This window comes from Giraffa tippelskirchi, chromosome X (assembly GCF_054371585.1).
Source record: "Giraffa tippelskirchi isolate mGirTip1 chromosome X, T2T-mGirTip1v1.2.pri, whole genome shotgun sequence".
Lineage (NCBI taxonomy): Eukaryota > Metazoa > Chordata > Mammalia > Artiodactyla > Giraffidae > Giraffa > Giraffa tippelskirchi.
In genome coordinates this window covers 126,727,768-126,748,540 of record NC_137289.1, presented here as the reverse complement: position 1 = coordinate 126,748,540, position 20,773 = coordinate 126,727,768, and the positions used below count along the sequence as shown (strand labels likewise).

At 38.2% G+C, this 20,773-nt stretch overlaps 1 protein-coding gene across 7 annotated transcripts in view; it reads left to right on the top strand.

Annotated features, from left to right (window-relative positions):
• LOC145536000 (glycerol kinase) overlaps nt 1–20,773 on the top strand; it is a 75,950-nt gene that overhangs the window by 49,258 nt on the left and 5,919 nt on the right. For all 7 annotated transcript variants that reach the window (XM_081564368.1, XM_081564366.1, XM_081564367.1 and 4 more), the window contains 6 exons: nt 639–719; nt 15,903–15,981; nt 17,081–17,177; nt 17,969–18,053; nt 18,918–19,038; nt 19,147–19,290. In XM_081564368.1, coding sequence (XP_081420494.1) covers nt 639–719; nt 15,903–15,981; nt 17,081–17,177; nt 17,969–18,053; nt 18,918–19,038; nt 19,147–19,290 — 607 coding nt within the window. The remainder of the gene's footprint in view (nt 1–638; nt 720–15,902; nt 15,982–17,080; nt 17,178–17,968; nt 18,054–18,917; nt 19,039–19,146; nt 19,291–20,773) is intronic.

The window sequence follows — 20,773 nt, the reverse complement described above, 5'->3', positions numbered from 1 at the left end:
ATACTTCAACATAATTTGCTATTAAGTAACTTGTGAGTCAGCAGCTTTTAAAAAATTTTTTACCAGGGTTTAATTTAGAGCTCAATAAAAATGATGAGTATCACTACATTTGAAGCATTCTTGTAAGAACCATTTTAGGTTCTTTGACTTTTATATGTGTATTTTTAATTGTGTCAGTAGAATATCTCACTAGGAGCTTGTCAGATTCTTAATTCATGTCTAATTTCCAACAAGGGATAAATTTGTACTATATGAGTGTATTGTTCTTTTTAAAATAATTTTTTATTGGAGTTAATAGTTGATTTATAATGTTGTGGTAGTTTCAGGTGTACAGCAAAGAATGTCCACTTTTTAAAGATTCTTTTCCCATGTAGGTCATTACAGAGTGTTGAGTAGAGTTTCCTGTGCTATTAGTTATCCTTATTAGTTATCTGTTTTATATATAGTAGTATTTATATCTCTATCCTAGTCTCCCAAGTGTATTGTTCTTAATACTGGCAATTTTGATTTTTAAGATATATTTTCTAAATTGTCATGTTTATTGAATTATGTTATAACTAGATCATTTTTGCTTTAAAAATCTTCTTATGCTGTCTTTTTGTTTTCCTGACTATAAACTCTTTTTCTGTTTCCTACAGTGTGTATTTTCTGAACATGGCCTTCTGACCACAGTGGCTTACAAACTCGGCAGAGATAAACCCGTATATTATGCATTAGAAGTAAGTACATTTCAATCAGTATAGATAATATGACAGACATTCAAAGCTAATAAAAATCACAGTGTTATCTGTAAGAATGAGAAGCAACTTCTCATTCATTATAGTTTTATCATGACATTGCAACAGTTAAGTCACAAAAAAAGCTCCGTTTCCAATTCTAATTCTCCTTATTTCTAGTTACTTCCTAGAAATAGTGTTCAACTTCTCAAAGTCATCCATGAGGGACGGAGGGAACTTCTTCTAAACTCTGGTTAATGTAATTTTGACCTCTTCATGTGAAGTACAAATGTTCTTATGGCATCTAGAATGGTGAATCCTTTCTAGTAGGTTTTCATTATAGTTTGCCCAGGAGGGATTCATCAGAGAAATCACTGTCTATGGCAACTGTAGCCATACAAGCTGTCTTTCTTAAAACAATGAGAGTTGAAATTCAAAATTACTCCTTGATTCATGGGCTGCAGAATGTATGCTGCGTTGTTGTTTAGTCACTAAGTCGTGTCCAACTCTTGCGACCCCATGGACTGTATCCCACCAGACCCCTCTGTACATGGGATTCTCCAGGCAAGAATACTGGAGTGGGTTGCCATTTCCTTCTCCAGGGGATCTTCCCAACCCAGGGATCGAATACACATCTCTTACATTGGCAGGCAGATTATTTATCCGTGAGCCATCAGGGAAGCCCATATGTTGCATTACTAGGCAGGAAAACAACATGAATCTCATTGTAGGTCTCCATCAGAGCTCTTGTGTGACCAGGTACGTTGTCAGTTCCCTTCATATTTTGAAGGGAATCCTCTTCTGAGCATTATGTTTCCACAGTGGGTTTAAAATATTCAGCACTTCATATTGTGAACAGATGTGCTGTCATCTAAGCTTTCTTGTTTCATTTATAGAGCACAGGCAGCATAGATTTACCATAATTCTTAAGGACCCTAGGATTTTCAGAGTGATAAACGAACTTTGGCTTCAACTTAAGGTCACCAGTTGCATTAGCCCCTAACAAGAGAGACAGCCTGTCCTCTGAAGCTTTGAAGTTAGACATTGACTTCTCTCCAGCTGTGAAAATCTCAGATGTCTTTCCTTCCAAAATAAGGCTATTTCATCTATATTTAAAATGTGTTGTTTAGTAGCCACCTTCATTAATGGCCTTAGCTAGATCTTCTGGATAACTTGCTGTGGCTTCTACATCACCACTTGCTGCTTCACCTTGCACTTTTATGTTACAGAGACAATTTCTTTCCTTAAACTACGTGAACCAACCTCTGCTAGCTCCAAACTTTTTTTCTGAAGCTTCCTCCCCTTTTCCAGCCATCATAGAATTAAAGAGAGTTAGGGCCTTTGCTCTGGCTTAAGGGAATGTTGTGGCTCATTTGATCTCCTATCCAGATCACTCAGACTTGCTCCATATCAGCAGTAAAGTTGTTTTACTTCTTTATCATTCGTGTGCTCACTGGAATAGCACTTTTAATTTACTTCAGGTTTTCCTTTGCATTCACAACTTAGCTAACCATTTGGTGCCAGAGGCCTAGCTTTCAGCCTATCTCAGCTTTAGATATTATTTCCTCACTAGTTTAATTATTTCTATTGAGTTTTTGGTTTAAAGTGAGTCATGGGACTCTTCCTTTCACTTGAGCATTTAGAGGTCATTGTAGGGTTATTAATTGGCCTAATTTCAATATTGTTCCATCTCGGGGAGTAGGGAGGCCTGAGGAGAAATAGAGAAATGGGGAATGGCCAGTCAGTGGAGCTGTCAGAACATAACACATTTATCGTTAAGTTCGCCGTCTTTTATAGGAACAATTTGTGGCACCCCAGAACAGTTACAATTACAGTAGTAACACCAAAAATCACTAATCACAGATGACCTTAACAAATATAATAATAAAATTTGAATTATTGCTAGAATTACCAAAATGTGACACAGAGATACAAAGTGAGCAAATGTTAGAAAAATGGTACCAGTAGGCTTGCTCTGTGCAGGGTTACCACAAACCTTCAATTTGTGGGGGGAAAAAAAAACCCTAGTAACTGTGAAGCGCAGTAAAATGAGGTATTCCTGGGACTTCCCTGGTTGTCCAGTGGTTAAGACTCCACAGTCCAATGCCAGGGGCCCAGGTTTAATCTCTGGTCAGGGAACTAGATCCCACATGCTGCAGCTAAGACCCTGTGCAGCCAAATAAATAAATGTTTAAAAAATAATAAAATGAAATATGCCCACTGTGGGATTTGTGCCTCCATGACCATAAGTACTCTTTCTGCTACTCTAGCCTGAGAGTTCATTAATTTAGTCTAATCATCCCATCATATCATTGGCTCCAGGAGCATGTATTAAAATATCTAGCTCTTTTTGAATGAATTATCAAGCCACATCTATGCCATTTTTGTATTAATATTTGCACAGACGATCTTTTGTTCATCTACATTGAGGTCTTTGTTTCTTCCTATTAAATTTCATGATAGTGATTTCAGCCAATTCTGACACAAGTCTGAATGCTTTTTCATTCTTCACTCTTACTCTTCCAGTTTTGTCTTATCTGGAGACTTAACTCATTAGCTTTATGATTTTTTTTAATTTATTTATTTTAATTGGAGGATAATGACTTTACAATACTGTGATTGTTTTTGCCATACATCAGTATGAATCGGCCATAGATATACATGTGTCTCCTCCATCCTGAACCCACCTCCCTCCCCACTGTATCCCTCCAAGTTGTCACAGAGCACCAGCATATACATTACTGTATGATTTTGTTTTGATTCATGTAATTTTTTTTAGTGTCATAGAATTTTAAAGCTGAGGGAAGCAGTGGATTAGATGACAACAGGCTTCGCTACACCCTGCTATCCCCTTGTTTCATGCGTGAAGAAGGGAAGTGAAACGGGAGTCATTTGGCCAAGGTAGTTTGATGCAAATCCACTTTATTGGACATCAGAGTCTAGATGCCTAGGCTGCCCCACTGGACCATCTCCTTCCTTATATATCTGAATATTCAGGGCTTCAGTCTCCCCAGTCCAGTGTTGTTCTCACTGCACCCCCATATGTCACACCCTTCTTCTGCTAACCTAGCAACTCAGTCATAACACACACACACACACACTAGTTTGTTAACGACAGATCGAATTTCTTTTCCATGTTTTCTAATTCTTTTCACAAAAATTTTGTCAAAATTTTAAAAAAATAAAAAAAGAATGCAGAGAATCAAGCTAGGTTGGTACAACTTTTTCTCAGTGAATTCATGCAAATTCCTCCTGATCGCCCTGCTTCATTTTTGGGGTAAGTGCTTATAAGCAGGTATTTAATACTCATGTCCGTAATTTGACAGATTTTGGTTAGGCTTTGCAATCTGAGGTGTCAAAAAGTAACTTTCTTTACTTTCAAAAGTACTCTCTTTGGGGAATTCCCTGGTGGTCCAGTGGTTGGGACTCCATGCTTTCACTGCCAGGGGCAGAGTTTCAATCCCTGGTCAGGGAACAAAGATCCCACCTGGTGAGGCCAAAATAAATAAATAAATAAAAATTTTTAAAAGTACCCTCTTTGAAAACAGAAACTGCGCCTACCCCTCTTAGTTTTTAGTCTTCTTTCATTATGCCTCTGCTGACTAGGAAGCAACATAAGGCATTTCTAATTTTGTATTGTTGTTTGGGGGTTTTTTGGTAGTACTTTGAAAATAATAATTATATATTTTTCCAAGAGTGTTTATAATTGTTTAATATTTTTAATAACCATCCAACCATGATGAGGGCCTTGAATGCTTTATACCTACCACCTCCACCAGCAGTTATGTTATTGAATTTAAAATTTTCATTTCCTCCTTTTCTTAAACGTACAGTAATTCATATTATTTTCAGTCAATCATAAATGATATTAATTGACATATTTATCAATTTCTGTGTCCAGTATCCATTTCTTTGGTCCCAGACCTTTTATGTCCCCATTCACCATCCCCAGGTTTTTTTTGCTGAGGGATAACCTTTCAAAGTTCATAGAATCTGGGGTAGTAAGCCTGTTCTTTATAGGTTTCTCTTTATTATGCCCTCTCTTTGGAGCGGATATAAAAATCTCAGTTTTTGTAGCTACATCCCTTCTGGCCATTTTTTGCTGCCAATCAGACCTTGGCTGCCCTGATATAAAAGTTTTTCAACTTTATATCCTTATCATTGACATTCCATAGTTTTACTATGATATGCCTTAGTTTAGATTTATTTTTACTTATTCTGTTAGGTACTTGGATGCAAGTCTGTCTTCAGTTCTGAAACATTCTCAGCAATTATCTCTTAAAATATTGCTCCTCTACCATTGCCTCCATCCTCTTCTGGAATTGCTATTGTCTGGATATTGGAACTTTCCAACCCACCCTCCATGTCTCTTAACTGCCCTTTTATATATTTTTAATCTCTTTGTTTCTCTGTGCTGTCTCCCTGGTGAGTTTCTCAGTATCTACATTTCAAAATTCTCTCTTTAAAACAAACAAAACAAAAACATTTTAATTGTGAAATTTCAGACATGTAGAGAAAAATGCATAAACCATCAATGTACGGCTTCAGTTCAGTTCAGTCGCTCAGTCATGTCCGACTCTTTGCGACCCCATGAATCGCAGCACGCCAGGCCTCCCTGTTCATCACCAACTCCCGGAGTTTACCCAAACCCATGTCCATCGAGTTGGTGATGCCATCCAACCATCTCATCCTCTGTCGTCCCCTTCTCCCCCTGCCCCCAATCCTACCCAGCATTAGGGTCTTTTCCAATGAGTCAACTCTTCGCATGAGGTGGCCAAAGTATTGGAGTTTCAGCTTCAACATCAGTCCTTCCAATGAACACCCAGGATTGATCTCTTTTAGGATGGATTGATTGGATCTCCTTGCAGTCCAAGGGATTCTCAAGAGACTTCTCCAACACTACAGTTCAAAAGCATCAATTCTGCGGCGCTCAGCTCTCTTCACCGTCCAATTCTCATATCCATACATGACCACTGAAAAACCATAGCCTTGACTAGATGGACTTTTGTTGGCAAAGTAATGTCTCTGCTTTTAAATATGCTATCTAGGTTGGCCATAACCTTCCTTCCAAGGAGTAAGCATCTTTTAATTTCATGGCTGCAATCACCATCAGCAGTGATTTTTGGAGCCCCAAAAAATAAAGTCTGACACTGTTTCCACTGTTTCCCCATCTATTTCCCATGAAGTGATGGGACCAGATGCCATGATCTTAGTTTTCTGAATATTGAGCTTTAAGCCAACTTTTTCACTCTCCTCTTTCACCTTCATCAAGAGGCTCTTTAGTTCTTCTTCACTTTCTGCCATAAGGGTGGTGTCATCCGCATATCTGAGGTTATTGATATTTCTCCCGGCAATCTTGATTCCAGCTTGTGTTTCTTCCAGCTCAGCGTTTCTCATGATGTACTCTGCATATAAGTTAAATAAGCAGGGTGACAATATACAGCCTTGATGTACTCCTTTTCCTATTTGGAACCCGTCTGTTATTCCATGTCCAGTTCTAACTGTGGCTTCCTGACCTGCATACAGGTTTCTCCAGAGACAGGTCAGATGGTCTGGTATTCCCATCTCTTTCAGAATTTTCCACAGTTTATTGTGATCCACACAGTCAAAGGCTTTGGCATAGTCAATAAAGCAGAAATAGATGTTTTTCTGGAACTCTCTTGCTTTTTCGATGATCCAGCGGATATTGGCAATTTGATCTCTGGTTCCTCTGCCTTTTCTAAAACCAGCTTGAACATCTGGAAGTTCACGGTTCACGTATTGCTGAAGCCTGGCTTGGAGAATTTTGAGCATTACTTTACTAGCATGTGAGATGAGTGCAATTGTGCGGTAGTTTGAGCATTCTTTGGCATTGCCTTTCTTTGGGATTGGAACGAAAACTGACCTTTTCCAGTCCTGTGGCCACTGCTGAGTTTTCCAAATTTGCTGGCATATCGAGTGCAGCACTTTCACAGCATCACCTTTGAGGATTTCAAATACCTCAACTGGAATTCCATCACCTCCACGAGCTTTGTTCGTAGTGATGCTTTCTAAGGCCCACTTGGCTTCACATTCCAGGATGTCTGGCTCTAGGTGCCTGATCACACCATCGTGATTGTCTGGGTCCTGAAGATCTTTTTTGTACAGTTCTTCTGTGTATTCTTGCCACCTCTTCTTAATATCTTCTGCTTCTGTTAGGTCCATACCATTTCTGTGCTTTATCAAGCCTATCTTTGCATGAAATGTTCCTTTGGTATCTCTAATTTTCTTGAAGAGATCTCTAGTCTTTCCCAATTTGTTGTTTTCCTCTATTTCTTTGCACTGATCGCTGAGGAAGGCTTTCTTATCTCTCCTTGCGATTCTTTGGAACTCTGCATTCAGATGGGAATATCTTTCCTTTTCTCCTTTGCTTTTCACTTCTCTTCTCTTCCCAGCTCTCTGTAAGGCCTCCTCAGACAGCCATTTTGCTTTTTTGCATTTCTTTTCCATGGGGATTGTCTTGATCCCTGTCTCCTGTACAATGTCATGAACCTCTGTCCATAGTTCATCAGGCACTCTATCAGATCTAGTCCCTTAAATCTATTTGTCACTTCTACTGTATACTCATAAGGGATTTGATCTACGTCATACCTGAATGGACTAGTGGTTTTCCCTACTTTCTTCAATTTAAGTCTGAATTTGGCAATAAGCAGTTCATGATCTGAGCCACATTCTGTTCCCGGTCTTGTTTTTGCTGACTGTATAGAGCTTCTCCACCTTCGGCTGCAAAGAATATAATCAATCTGATTTTGATGTTGACCATCTGGTGATGTCCACGTGTAGAGTCTTCTCCTGTGTTGTTGGAATAAGGTACAGCTTAGCACGTTATTATTAAGGAAAACCTATGTGGGACTTCCTCGGCAGTCCAGTGATTAAGACTCCACACTTTAACTGCAAGGGGCCCGGGTTTGATCCCTAGTCAGGGAACTAAGTTTTCACATGCTGTGCAGCCAGAAAAAAGAAATATTAAAGATGAAGACCCATGTAACCTCACCCAGGTCAAAAAACAGAACTGCCAGGAACCCACTATGTGCCACTCCCAATCACAGTCTCTTTCCTTTCCCCTAAGGTAACCACTGCCTTGACTTTTATTATAACCACTTTCTTGTTTTCTTTATAGTTCTAACACTTAAATGTGCAACTCTGAACACCAGAGTTAGTTTTGCATGTTTTTAATAGTTTATATGTTAACAATATAAAAGAGTGAGACTGAGTAATACAGTATGCAAACTTTGGTCTCTTTCACTCAACATTCTATTTGTGAGATTCATTGCTATTGTTTCATTCTTTCTCACTGCCATATGTAAATACCACCAGCAGTGTACAAGAACAATAATTTACCTGTTTTCTCTTGTCTGTTCTATGGTTTATCTCATCTGCTACCTTTTTTAAACTCAGTACTTTCATTTCTAGAATCTTTAATTGGTTAGTTTTCACCTGATTTTGTTTTATTTCTCTTTTTCTTTTGGTTAGTAATTCATGTTATTTTCATGGAAATCATACCTTAATTTACCTCTTTGGCTTTTGTTTGTTTTTTTCTTTTTTGGCCATGCTGCACGGCATGCGGGATCTTAGTTTCCCGACCAGGAATTGAACCTGTACCCCTGCAGTGGAAGCTCCTAACCTGGACCACCAGGGAAGTCTCTTAATTCACTCCTTTGAATACATTTAGCACATACTTATTTTAAAGACTTATTTGTCAGACTGGAATGAATTCTGTTCCAACTGTTAAGTTTTGTTGACTGATGTCATTTCTTCCCCTTCCATACATTTTTACTAGAATTGATGCTTCTAAGCTAGCATATGATGTGCAGTAATATCTAATTTACTAAAAAGTATATATATTTTAATTTAATCAATTTTAATAGAAATGTAATTAACTTACACTTAACTTAGTTTTAAGTGTACAACATAGTGACTCAGTATTTTTACACATTACAAAATGATCACCACAGTAAATCTACTTAGCATCTGTCACCATGCAAAATTATTATAATATATTGACTATATTCCCAGTGCTGTATATTATATCCCTGTGACTTATTTATTTTTTAAATTTATTTATTTATTGGCCACGGCACTTGTGGGATCTTAGCTTCTCAATCAGGGATCGAACCTATAACCCCCACACTGGAAGCATGGAGTCTTAACCACTGGACCACCAGGGAAGTCCCATGCCTTGTTTATTTTATGACTGGAAGCTTGTACCTCTTAATCTCCCTCATCTGTTTCACTCATCCTCCTACCCTCTTCCCCTCTGGCAACCAACATTCTGTTCTCTGTTTCTGCGAGTCTGTTTCTATTTTGTTTGTTCATTTGTTTTATTTTTTGGATTCCACATACAAGTGATACCATGCTATATTTTCTTTCTTTGACTTATTTCACTTAGCAAGTACCCTCCTTCATATTTTCACAAATCACAAGATGTCACCCCTTTTTATGGCTGAGTAATATTCCATTGTATATATTATAAAATTATCCATTTTATTCATCTATCAAGAGATATTCAGATCGCTTTCATATCTTGGCTATTGTAAATAATGCTTCAATGAACATGGTGGTGCATATATCTTTTCTAACTAGTGTTTTTGTTTTCTTTGAAAAATTACTCAGAAGTGGACACCAGGGCTCAAGGGTTCCCTTTTCCCCCCTATCTTCCCACAGGTGTGAGGAGATTGCATTGTGATTTTGATTTGCAATTCCCTGATGATTAGTGATGTTGAGCACCTTTTCATTGGGCTATTTACTATCTATATGTCTTCTTTGGAAAAATGTCTATTTAGGTCCTCTGTCAATGTTTTAATCAGATAGTTTTTGACATTGAGTTATATGAGTTATTTGTATATTTTGTATACTAACCCCATTTGCAAGTATTCTCTCCCATTCAGTGGGCTGCCTTTTCATTTTGTTGATAGTTTCCTTCACTGTGCAAAAGCTTTTTAGTTTATTTTTGCTTTTGTTTCCCTTGCCTGAGGAGACAGTACAAAAAGAATATTGCTGAGGTCAAAGAGCATACAGCCTGTGTTTTCTTCTAGAAGTTTTATAATTTCAGATCTTGCATTTAAGTTTTAAATCTGTTTGGAGTTTATTTTCATATATGGTGTGAGAAAGTAGTCTGGTTTGATTCTTTTGCACATAGGTGTTCTGTTTTCTGAGCACTATGTCTGATGTTTTAATACTGGATTTCTTCATGTATTTTGCAATTTTCCCTTCTGCTCTCATTTTCCATTAAGCCAATAGCCTTAGTCAGCAGGTAGACAACTGCTTGTTTTCCAGCACCCCTGCACAAGCAGGTGAGCACCACCGAGCCCCTGGCTTCAAGCACTGACACTCTTCCTGGTCTTACCTGAAGCACTCTGAATTCTTTTTCTCTGCAGGAGTCAGTTCCAGCCCCTCCTGCTGCCTGACACGTACAGAACAATGAGTCAGAATCCATCCTGCCTGTGGCCTCAAACCCTACTTGGCTGTGCATTTCTGTTTCTGTCCACATTGATGCTATTCTCTTCTTGAGTTAGCATGTGTTGCTTTGTTTTTCTCTCTTTATATTTTGCCTGTTATCCTCTGTTAGGGACACAGGTGATTTTTTAAAGGGCAAACTCAACCATCTCTGTTGATAGGGATTTTATCACTAAGAATGTTAACATCTCTGGGTCCCTATTTCATTGTTAGTAAACAGGAAGTGGGACACATGATCCTTCAGTTGTTTTGAGACTTTAAACTCATATTAAACTGCTGAAATTTGTCCCACTGTTGCTAGTTGGAAATTTTCCTTATTGGTGGAAGATAGTGAAACAGAATAGAGCAAGAATTACCAAACTAGAGTGAGTAGTTCTGCCTTCCCTCTGCTATCTGTGTGCCATCTTCCCCAAGCTGTGCTTCTCCCTTCCTTATTCATCTTCTTTTTCTAAATGTGATTTCCCAAAACAAAATTCTTCTGGGGAGCTTTGATCTGATTATGAACTTGAGCATACTATGGGTTTGAGACTTCCATGTTCTGTATTCTGTCACTAGGATCTAAGTTCCCTGTGGTCAGAAGACTTACCTGTCTTATTCACCACTCTATCCCAGAGTCTGGCATATAGTAGACACTCAATAGGTATTGTTTATATACCAAATCCTATATTATGCCATTTTTGCCTATTTAAACATGAACGCCAAAGAGGATTCCTTATAATACCCCCCATTGTTTTTTTTAATTAATTTATTTTTTATTTGAAGGATAATTGCTTTACAGAATTTTGTTGTTTGCTGTCAAACCTCAACATGAATCAGCCATAGGTGTACATGTGTCCCCTCCCTCTTGAACCTCCCTCCCATCTCCTTCCCACCCGTCTAGGTTGACACAGAGCCTGTGTTTGAGTTCCGTGAGACATACAGCAAATTCCCGTTGGCTATCTATTTTACATATGGTAATGGAATTTTCCATGTTACTCTCTCCATACATCTCACCCTCTCCTCCCCTCTCCCCGTGTCCATAAGTCTGTTCTCTATGTCTGTTTTTCCATTACTGCCTTGCAAATAAGTGCTTCAGGACCATCTTTCTAGAATCCATATATATGTGTTAGTATATGATATTTATCTTTCTCTTTCTGACTTACTTCATTCTATATAATAGGCTCTAGGTTCATCCACCTCATTAGAACTGACTCAAATGTGTTCCTTTTTATGGCTGAGTAATATTCCATTGTGTATACGTACCATAACTTCTTTATCCATTCATCTGTCGATGGGCATCTAAGTTGCATCCATGTTCTAGCTATTGTAAATAGTGCTGCAATGAACAATGGGATACACGTGTCTTTTTCAGTTTTGGTTTCCTCAGGACATATGCCTAGCAGTGTGGGATTGCTGGGTCATATGAGGGTTTTATTCCTAGTTTTTAAAGGAATCTCCATGCCGTCTTCCATAGGGGCTAACACCCCCTGCCATTGTTTTCTTTAAATGTCCTTTTTCTTGTGATTTTAGTGTTAAGTTTTTCTTTTTGGAGTTTTTCATCTCTCTTGAGCCAGATACTCATTTTAGGTATAAGCCTTATTTATTAGTTAACTGTTGCTGCATAACAATATTACCACTGATGTAAGTGGCTTAAAACCATATCCATTTATTATCTTAAAGTTTTCATGGGTCAGGATTCTGGGCAAAGCTTAGCTGGATCCTCTAGTCCGGGTCTCACTAGGCTGCAGTCAAGTTTTAAAGTGAGATTGCACAAGGTGTAGACTGAGGTTGCAGTCTCATCTGAGACTCCATCTGTTTCTAGGTTCACTAAGGTTATTGACCAAATTTAGTTCCTTGTGGTTGTAGGACTGGAGGTTTCAGTTTCTTGCCAGCAGTCAGCCAGAGGCTGCCCTCAGTTCCTAGAGGCCACCTGCAGTTCCTTCCTACGTGAGGACTTAACACCAGCAAGGAGGGGAAGAGAGTCCAGAAAACAGATGTGATAATCTTATGCTATGTAATCACATACATATTGCCACATACATCCTGTCACCTTTGACAGGTCCTGTTGGTTAAAAGCAAGTCATAGATTCCACTTTACTTAAAGGGCAAGGATCATGGAAGAACATGAATAGCAGGAGTTGAGGATCATGGGGGCCTATAAACATTGTTTAAGGACTTTTCTAATGTACTTTCTTACAAAGTATACTTTCTGACAAATAAATGCTTTTAATTTTAATTCTCTAACTTGTTACCAAAGTATTAATGATACAGATTGCATTTCAAAAATGCTTCCCCAATTCACCTCTCTGCTCCTGTTGTCTTCTCTTTGCAATTAAAAATGCTATAGAGTTAGATTTTTGCATTTGTAATCATATTTAAATTAAGTACAGTATAAATTATATAGTGTTGTGTATTACTGTAGCATACACAAAACTATGTTTCCTGTGCCTAATGGTTGATTTTGAGCAATTTAAGGATAACCTAAATTTTACATAATTTTTCTCCCATGTACTGATTTTAACCATAACTGCATTGTAAGACACATCCTACATCCTGAAATAATCTACTTTATAATACTGTTCATGGCAGTAACATTCATCTCAAGGAACTTTAGAGGGAACGTATGTTTGCCTGCTATGACATTATATCAGACCTACTTGGTTATTTTTAATCTAATCTTCACATAGCCTTTTCCATAGCTTTTCACTTTCCAGGCTGTGTGTCTAGTTTTGAGTAATTTATTTCTCTTGTCCAGTTATCATTGAACTTCCTCTTTTCACCCCTCATTTCTATTATGTTTTTCTTTGTGCATGCTCAGTTACTTAGTCGTATCTGACTCTTGGTAACCCTATGAACCTTAGCCCGTTAGGCTCCTCTGTCCATTGGTTTTCCCAGGCAAGAATACTGGAGTGGGTTGCCATTTACTTCTCTAGGGGATCTTCCCAACCAAGGGACTGAACCCACGTCTCCAGCATTTCAGGCAGATTCTTTACCGCTGAGCCACTGGGGAAGCCCTCTCATTTCTATTATGTTTTTGTTTTTCTTAGAAAACCGCAATTAGGCTTCTGTGTAGCTTTCCCAGTGGATCGTGACTTAGAATAAGGGTTGATTCATATTTGTAGTTGATGAGCTGAAGTATTGAATCTTTATATTTATGATATAATTCACAGTAACTTATTTGATCGCAAATAGACAGTCACCTTCTATCTATCATTTTAGGTTTCCCTTCCCATTTTCAAAGCATTATGCCACCTTCCCTGCCCATTTTCAAAGCATTATGCCACCTTCCAATTTATCTCCTGCCTTTGGATTCAGAAGACTACATCTTTTGTGAATTTGGAGGTTTCTCTTATTTTTATTAATTTGTAAAGAGCTATACCAAGTATTATATCATGATACCAAAATTATATACTTATTTCAGATAAGTGTTCTTCATATTAAACCTACTTCTTTGTTCAACAATAGAACACTCCTGTATACTCCTGATGACCAAATTTAAAATAATTTTCTTCTGGAAGCTTGACAGTGGCTTTAAATAATGTCCAATAATGTTCTCAATCAGTTACCTTTAATGAAAATCTTGATTTTCCTTTTATTACAACCACATTGCTTCCTCTCAAAAATAATTATCTGAGCATGTAACATATTGCCCTCATCAGTGGAAAGGAGGTATACCAACATTTGATTTCCCAAAATAATGAAGTTCCACTAGCTCATAGCCATAAGACCACTCCACTAGACTTCCAGCTTTTTAAAATTTGTTGTTTACTCACCTAAAACCATTGGAAACATACACATTTCTTGGTTAGATGCCATGTAGGACCAGTGTCTTTTTGAGTGTATAAAGAGAAAGAACATCTGTTTTTCCATGTCTATCTAGAACTGTGCTGTCCAGTATGGTAGCCACTAGCCACACCTGACTATTGAACACTTGAAATGTGGCTAGACCAAATTGAAATGTGCTATAAGTGGGAAATATGTACCTGATTTCAAAGACTTAGTGAATTTTATATATATATATATAAACATATCTCAGTGTTTATATTGTTACATGTTACAATGATAATATTTTTAATATATTGGGTTAAACAAAATATATTACAATTAATCTAACCTTTTTAACTATGGTAACTAAAAAAGTTAAATTACATTTGCAACTCACATTATATTTCTGTTAACAGCACTGGTCTAGAGAATCTTATGTATTTTCTAGTCTTTGGCAACTAGTATCTCTGAATTGTTTGCTTCCAAAGGATGTTTCAGAGTTGAATTGTCTCCGAAAGCAAAATATGTACTTAGTTCTCCTTAATGGTCCTACTCTGTACCTAAGTATATAATATATCGAAGTTAGGAAGTGTATTCTTTGAGGAGAGGCATTTGGGTTAGGGTCCCTTGTCGGGTGTTTGTTAAACTTTCGTTGTCCCACTTTTAAAGTCTGACTCTATCTTCACAGAGATGTTGAATCAGTTCCTCAAATAATTTTTATAGCTGAAAATTCACTGTATAAAAAGAGCAACTGGTGTTTTGCCAGCTTTTCGGTAGAATATAGTGACTTGTTCTCATAGCAGCTATGAATGGTAGAATATATTAATAGCAACATGTTCAGCGTCTAGTTTGTTTACATCCTGAAAACTGATGGCAAGAAGGGATAACCATTTGCAATTCAATTTACTGGGGATGGAGGCAGGCAACATATAAAAAAATTCTGTTTCCTACACTTACTATATTACCGGATGTTTTGGTTTGGTGTGACTCTATGGAAGTCATTTACACAAATAACCTATATGAAAAAAAAAACACGGAAGATGAACAAATGTGTATGAATGAAATATCAGAACCAAAAAACCTTTTTTGAAACTGCTAATGGTTTGTGCTAATACTTCTTTTGGCCCCAGAGTCTTTTTTTTTTATTAACAGCTTTATGGAGATGTCCTTTCCGTATCACACAATTTACTCTTTTTAAGTGTATGATTCAGTGGTTTTTAGTATGTGCACAGAGTTGTGCAGCCATCACCCATTCTAAATTGAGAACATTTTTATTTCCCCAAAGACTAATTCTGTCACCTCAATTAATTAATTTTAATTTTTATTGGAGTATAAATGCTTTACAATGCTGTGTTAGTTTCTGCTGTATAGCAAAGTGAATCAGTTATACATATATCCCCTCTTTTTAAAATTTCCTTCTCATTTAGGTTGCCACAGAGCATTGAGTAGAGTTCCCTGTGCTATACAGTCAGGTCCTCATTAGTTATCTAAGAATAATTACTTTGTAGTTAGCTTTCTTTGCTGATTTCTTTTTGTGTGGTTGCTAGATTTAATATACTGTTCAATTTGGGAAATGGGCTTAAAAAACTTTCAGGGTAACATTTCCTAATAACTTTGTGGCTACGATGGGAATGTATTCTGGGTGATAATATACCTTTGTAATTTAGCAACAAGACAATTGTACAAGAAACAAATTGCTCAGCACAGTGATGTCCATCTATGGGGACAGGTCCAAGGTCTACTGGAGGGCTGTCTTCTCTGCCTCATGAAAAATTTCTATAATGACTTAGATAAAACCATGTTTATATTTAAAAGACCTGGTTTATGATGTTTGTAGAAGTCCCAAAGTTGAAATTTTTGAATCGTATCCATCTGGTAGAATCATACATAGAGAATATGCTCAATAAGGACTTTATATACTGAGAACATATTTAATATATTCTCTCTTGGATTCCTTTCTTCCCATAGGGTTCAGTAGCTATAGCCGGTGCTGTTATTCGCTGGCTAAGAGACAATCTTGGAATTATAAAAAGCTCCGAGGAAATTGGTGAGTATATTCTAACAAAGGGCTGGAATATAAATAATGAAAATTTTAAATATTTTACCCTTGCAGTCTGTTAATGCTTTGCCCTATATTTGACATTAAACTATACGGAACCCTATTATGAGTTTGATTTATAGATAAAAGACTCTTTTTGAAGATTTATAAAACAACAAATTGGCATAATTAGTGGTGCTTACTCATAAACAGGCACGGTAGGGCATAAAAATTACCCAAGTGTAAAATGGAGCACCAAAGATTGCCAGAATCTGCAGTTAAATTTATCTGATGAAAAAGAGCTTTAACTCTTATTAGAGTGAGAATTAAAACTCCAGTACCTGTAATTTAAGTATTACTATGACTATTTTCAAACGATAGGTAATTAATTTTGAACTCCCCACCCACTCTCCTACTTGTTTCATTTCACTTGAAGGTGAGGCAATCAGGGACACATTTCTGATTAGGAATGCAATGAAGGCCACTTCTTCATCTGCTAGTCAGCAACCTTAAAAATAGTGGAAATGGGGACTTCCCTGATGGTCCAATGGTCAAGAATCCGCCTGCCAATGCACGGGACACAGGATCAATCCTTGGTCCAGGAACTAAGATCCCACATGCCATGGGGCATCTAAGCCCATACCCCACTCCTACTGAGGCCACATGCCCCAGAGTTGGTGCTCCACAACAAGAGAAGCCACTGGCGATGAGAAACCTGTGCCCCATGTCTAGAGAGCAGCTGCCACTCGTTGCAACTAGAGAAAGCCTGTGCACAGCAATAAAGACCCAGCACATCCGAAAATAAATTAAATATTTTTTTAAAAAATAGTGGAAATGAGCTACAATACCTTAACAAAACTAATCCAGTTCCTGTCATTCTTGGACTGGGTTATATTTTAGTGGTAGGTATTCAATGTGGAGAAATTTGCTTTTCTTGCTGCTTGTATCCTGCTACAATTAGCAACATTTTGCTGTACTGCATATTAGGAAATCAAAAGGCCCGTCCTAATTTTTTAAACACGTGTGCTTGTTGATGGAAAGAAGTAGTATATACTAGAATGATTTTTTGTGTTTTTTTGTTGTTGTTGTCGTTTGTTTTTAATGTTAGAAAAACTTGCTAAAGAAGTAGGTACTTCTTATGGCTGCTATTTCGTCCCAGCATTTTCGGGGCTGTATGCACCTTATTGGGAGCCCAGTGCAAGAGGGTAAGAATTGAAAATAAGGTATGCTTTTGTCAGTCTTGATTTATTTACTATATTAGCTAAGAACTTATTGGTTAATAGTTTTATATTTTCAAATGATTTTGAAATATGGAGGAAATCTTTTATACTTGGGAAGTATAATTTTAGAACCTTTAAACTCTAAGAAGTTGGGACTTCCCTGGCTGTCCAGTGGTTAGGACTCCACGCTTCCACTGCAGGAGGCATGGATTCAATCCCTGGTTGAGGAACTAAGATACTACACTGCATGCCCTGTGGCATGACATAAAGAAGAACTCCAGGGACTTCCCTGGTGGTTCAGTGGCTGGGACTCTGCCCTCCCTCCCAGTTCAGGGCACCTAGGTTCTAGATCCCACCTGCCACAACTAAGACCTGGTTCAGCCAAATCAATAAATAAATATTAGAAAAAAACCCATGAAGTTATGTCATCTGAAAATAAGCCCCGGCCATATTCCTATTCATGTTAGTATTATTATCATTTATCTTCAAGATACCTGCAAGTTATGTATCAAAAGGCCATCATCTAAATGAATATTGATTTGGTTTTATATTATTGTCATCTATTCAGATAGATCATGAACTTTTTCATATGTGGATGCAACATTGTAGACTATAAGGATTTTGCCAGCTACTTAATGTTTGTGCCCAGTTTCGGCTCCCCCCCTGACCCCGTACACGTCTATGTACCAAATTCAACCTTTCCATATTTAGCACATTCCCGATTGATGACTCATTTATTCTGCTCTAATCTTAAAAATCTTTGTGTGTATTTTTAGGATCATCTGTGGGCTCACTCAGTTCACCAATAAATGCCATATTGCTTTTGCTGCATTAGAAGCTGTTTGTTTCCAAACTCGAGAGGTAATCAACATGGGCCTTTTTCCTGTACTTAATCCACCTTTATTATTCCTAAACCAATTTTATATATATGTATATGCTAGAATTTTATGAGAATTTAATAAGCTTGTTCTTGTTGTTCAGTCACTAAGTTGTGTCCGACTCTTTGTGACCCCCATGGACTGCAGCACGCCAGGCTTCCCTGTCCTTCACCATCTCCAGAGTTTGCTCAAACTCATGTCCATTGAGTCAGTGATGCTATCCAACCATCTCATCCTCTGCTGCCCACTTCTGTTCTTGCCCTCAATCTTCCCAGCATAATCAGAAATTAAGCCTGGGGACTTCCCTAGCGGTCCAGTGATTAAGACTTCATGCTTCCACTGCAGGGGGCACGGGTTCCATCCCAGGTCAGGGAGCTAAGATCCCATGGGCTGCACAGTAAGGCCCCCTCCAAATTTTTTTTTAAATTAAGCCTGCCTAAACTGTGATGTAATAAATGCAAGTTTGTTTTCTTTTCCCAGCTGTCATTACTTTCTAAGTTCCTGTTAGCTGCTGGGCACTGGGCATTTTACAGTTGAGGGGATGCTGAGCGACACATATTAGGCAAAGGATTTGAGTAGTAGCACAAACATAGATACCACGGCAGGAAATCAGGGTGCAAAATAGAGTTGTCTGGCTTGCTTGGATATAGAGGTGAGTACAGAGGAGTGGTAAGAGAAAAGGTTGGTGGTAACCAGATCAAGGAGGACCTAGAAGAAATCTCAATTTTCCTTCTGTAGGCTTTGGGGAGCTTTTGCGTATTTTTAAGTAGAAGATGGCTATTTTCTGAGATATTACTGTGTGGTACTTTGATGATGTTCATTGCACTGGGTTTTTTTTTTTTTTCAGATTTTGGACGCCATGAACCGCGACTGTGGAATTCCACTCAGCCATTTGCAGGTAGACGGTGGAATGACCAACAACAAAATCCTTATGCAGTTACAAGCAGACATTCTGTATATTCCAGTAGGTCAGTAACCCTCATTCCTTCAAACCCCAATAGTCATGTTTTTTTGGAAGAACTGATTTTTCAGGCATATGTAACTGCTAAGATAGTGATGTTGTTCGCTCCCCTCAGTGAAGCCGTCCATGCCTGAAACAACTGCCCTGGGAGCCGCCATGGCTGCAGGGGCTGCAGAAGGGGTTGGAGTCTGGAGTCTGGAGCCTGAGGACTTGTCGGCTGTCACAATGGAGCGATTTGAACCTCAGATCAACGCTGAGGGTACTTTTATTTATTTTTATTGTAGAGTTGATTTCTAATACAATGTTGTGTTAGTTCCAGCAGTACAGCAAAGTGATTGAATTATATATACTATGTTTTTCAGATTCTTTTCCCTTATAGGTCATTACATAATATTGAGTATAGTTCCCTGTGCTCCACAGTTACCTTTTTCAGTGAGGGTACTTGTAAAAACTGAAGATTGGTGTACTGTGAAAAGGGAGAGAGAGTTTGGTGGTTTAGTCACAAATCAAGAAATGAAATAAGATTGCAAATGCAAAGGTAATTTCATATTCAGCTGCTGAACATATTTGGCTTCATATTTGAATGAATGTGAATAAGAGAAATAGTTCCCTATTTAAAAAAAAAAACAAACTTCTATAATCACTTTTTTACCATTCACTTCTACTGTTTATAGTCTCTTCATGTACAAGGATAACAGTGCCACAGTATCAGTTTTATTAATAGCCTGTTAGTGTAACCTTTTCTGACAGTGACAAGGGAGATATATAGACCACCGACACATCATGTCTGCATTGGGTCATCTTTAGTGCCAATGCCCAGTTTTAGGACAGGATTAACTGGGCTAAGGACCATTCTGGTAACTTTTAACTAAGCACAGCAGGGCTAGCCTGACAAAAGCAGCAACAATTTACATCAATGAGCATTAAATATTTGACTCACTGTTGCAACAAACAAAACTAAGCCACAAGACCGACCAATAGACTGTAGCCCGCCAGGCTCCTCTGTCCATGAACTTTCCAGGCAAGAATACTGGAGTGGGTTGTCAGTTCCTCCTCCAGGGGATCTTCCCAACCCAGGGATCAAATCCATGTCTCTTGCATCTCCTGCATTGGCAGGTGGATTCTTTACCACTGCACCACCTGGGAAGCTCTAATACCTGTAATTAAGTTTGTGTACAAAAGTCAGGTTTTATATATTCAATTTGGTTTTAAACCTTTTTAAAAAGCTGTCTATAAAATGGTATCATAGTGAATTTTGTGGTGGTTCAGATGGTAAAAAATCTGCCTGCAAGGCGGGACACCTGGGTTTGATCCTTGGGTTGGGAAGATCCCCTGGAGAAGGGAACAGCTACCCACTCCAGTATTCTAGCCTGGAGAATTCCATGGACAGAGGAGCCTGGCGGGCTACAGTGCATGGGGTCACAAAGAGTTGGACACGACTGAGCGACTTTCACTTTCCAAGGTCCTCTGCCTTCCCCCAAAGAGAAGGCAGATCAAATAGGATTCTCCTTTCTAATTCATCACCACCTGCTTGTGAATGACCTGGTCTTAGCAGGTAGCCTGTCTCTGCATCTCCCTTCAGTTTGCAGACCAGGCTGAATTTCCCTCCAACTTCCACACAAGCTTCTCTCTGCCGTCACTGGCAGTCTTTGGCAGCCATACTGGGATCGGAGTCCTGGTAAAGCTCCATGTCAGTTAAATACAGTGTAACAAACATCAGTTTAATAAGTGAAACAATTTGT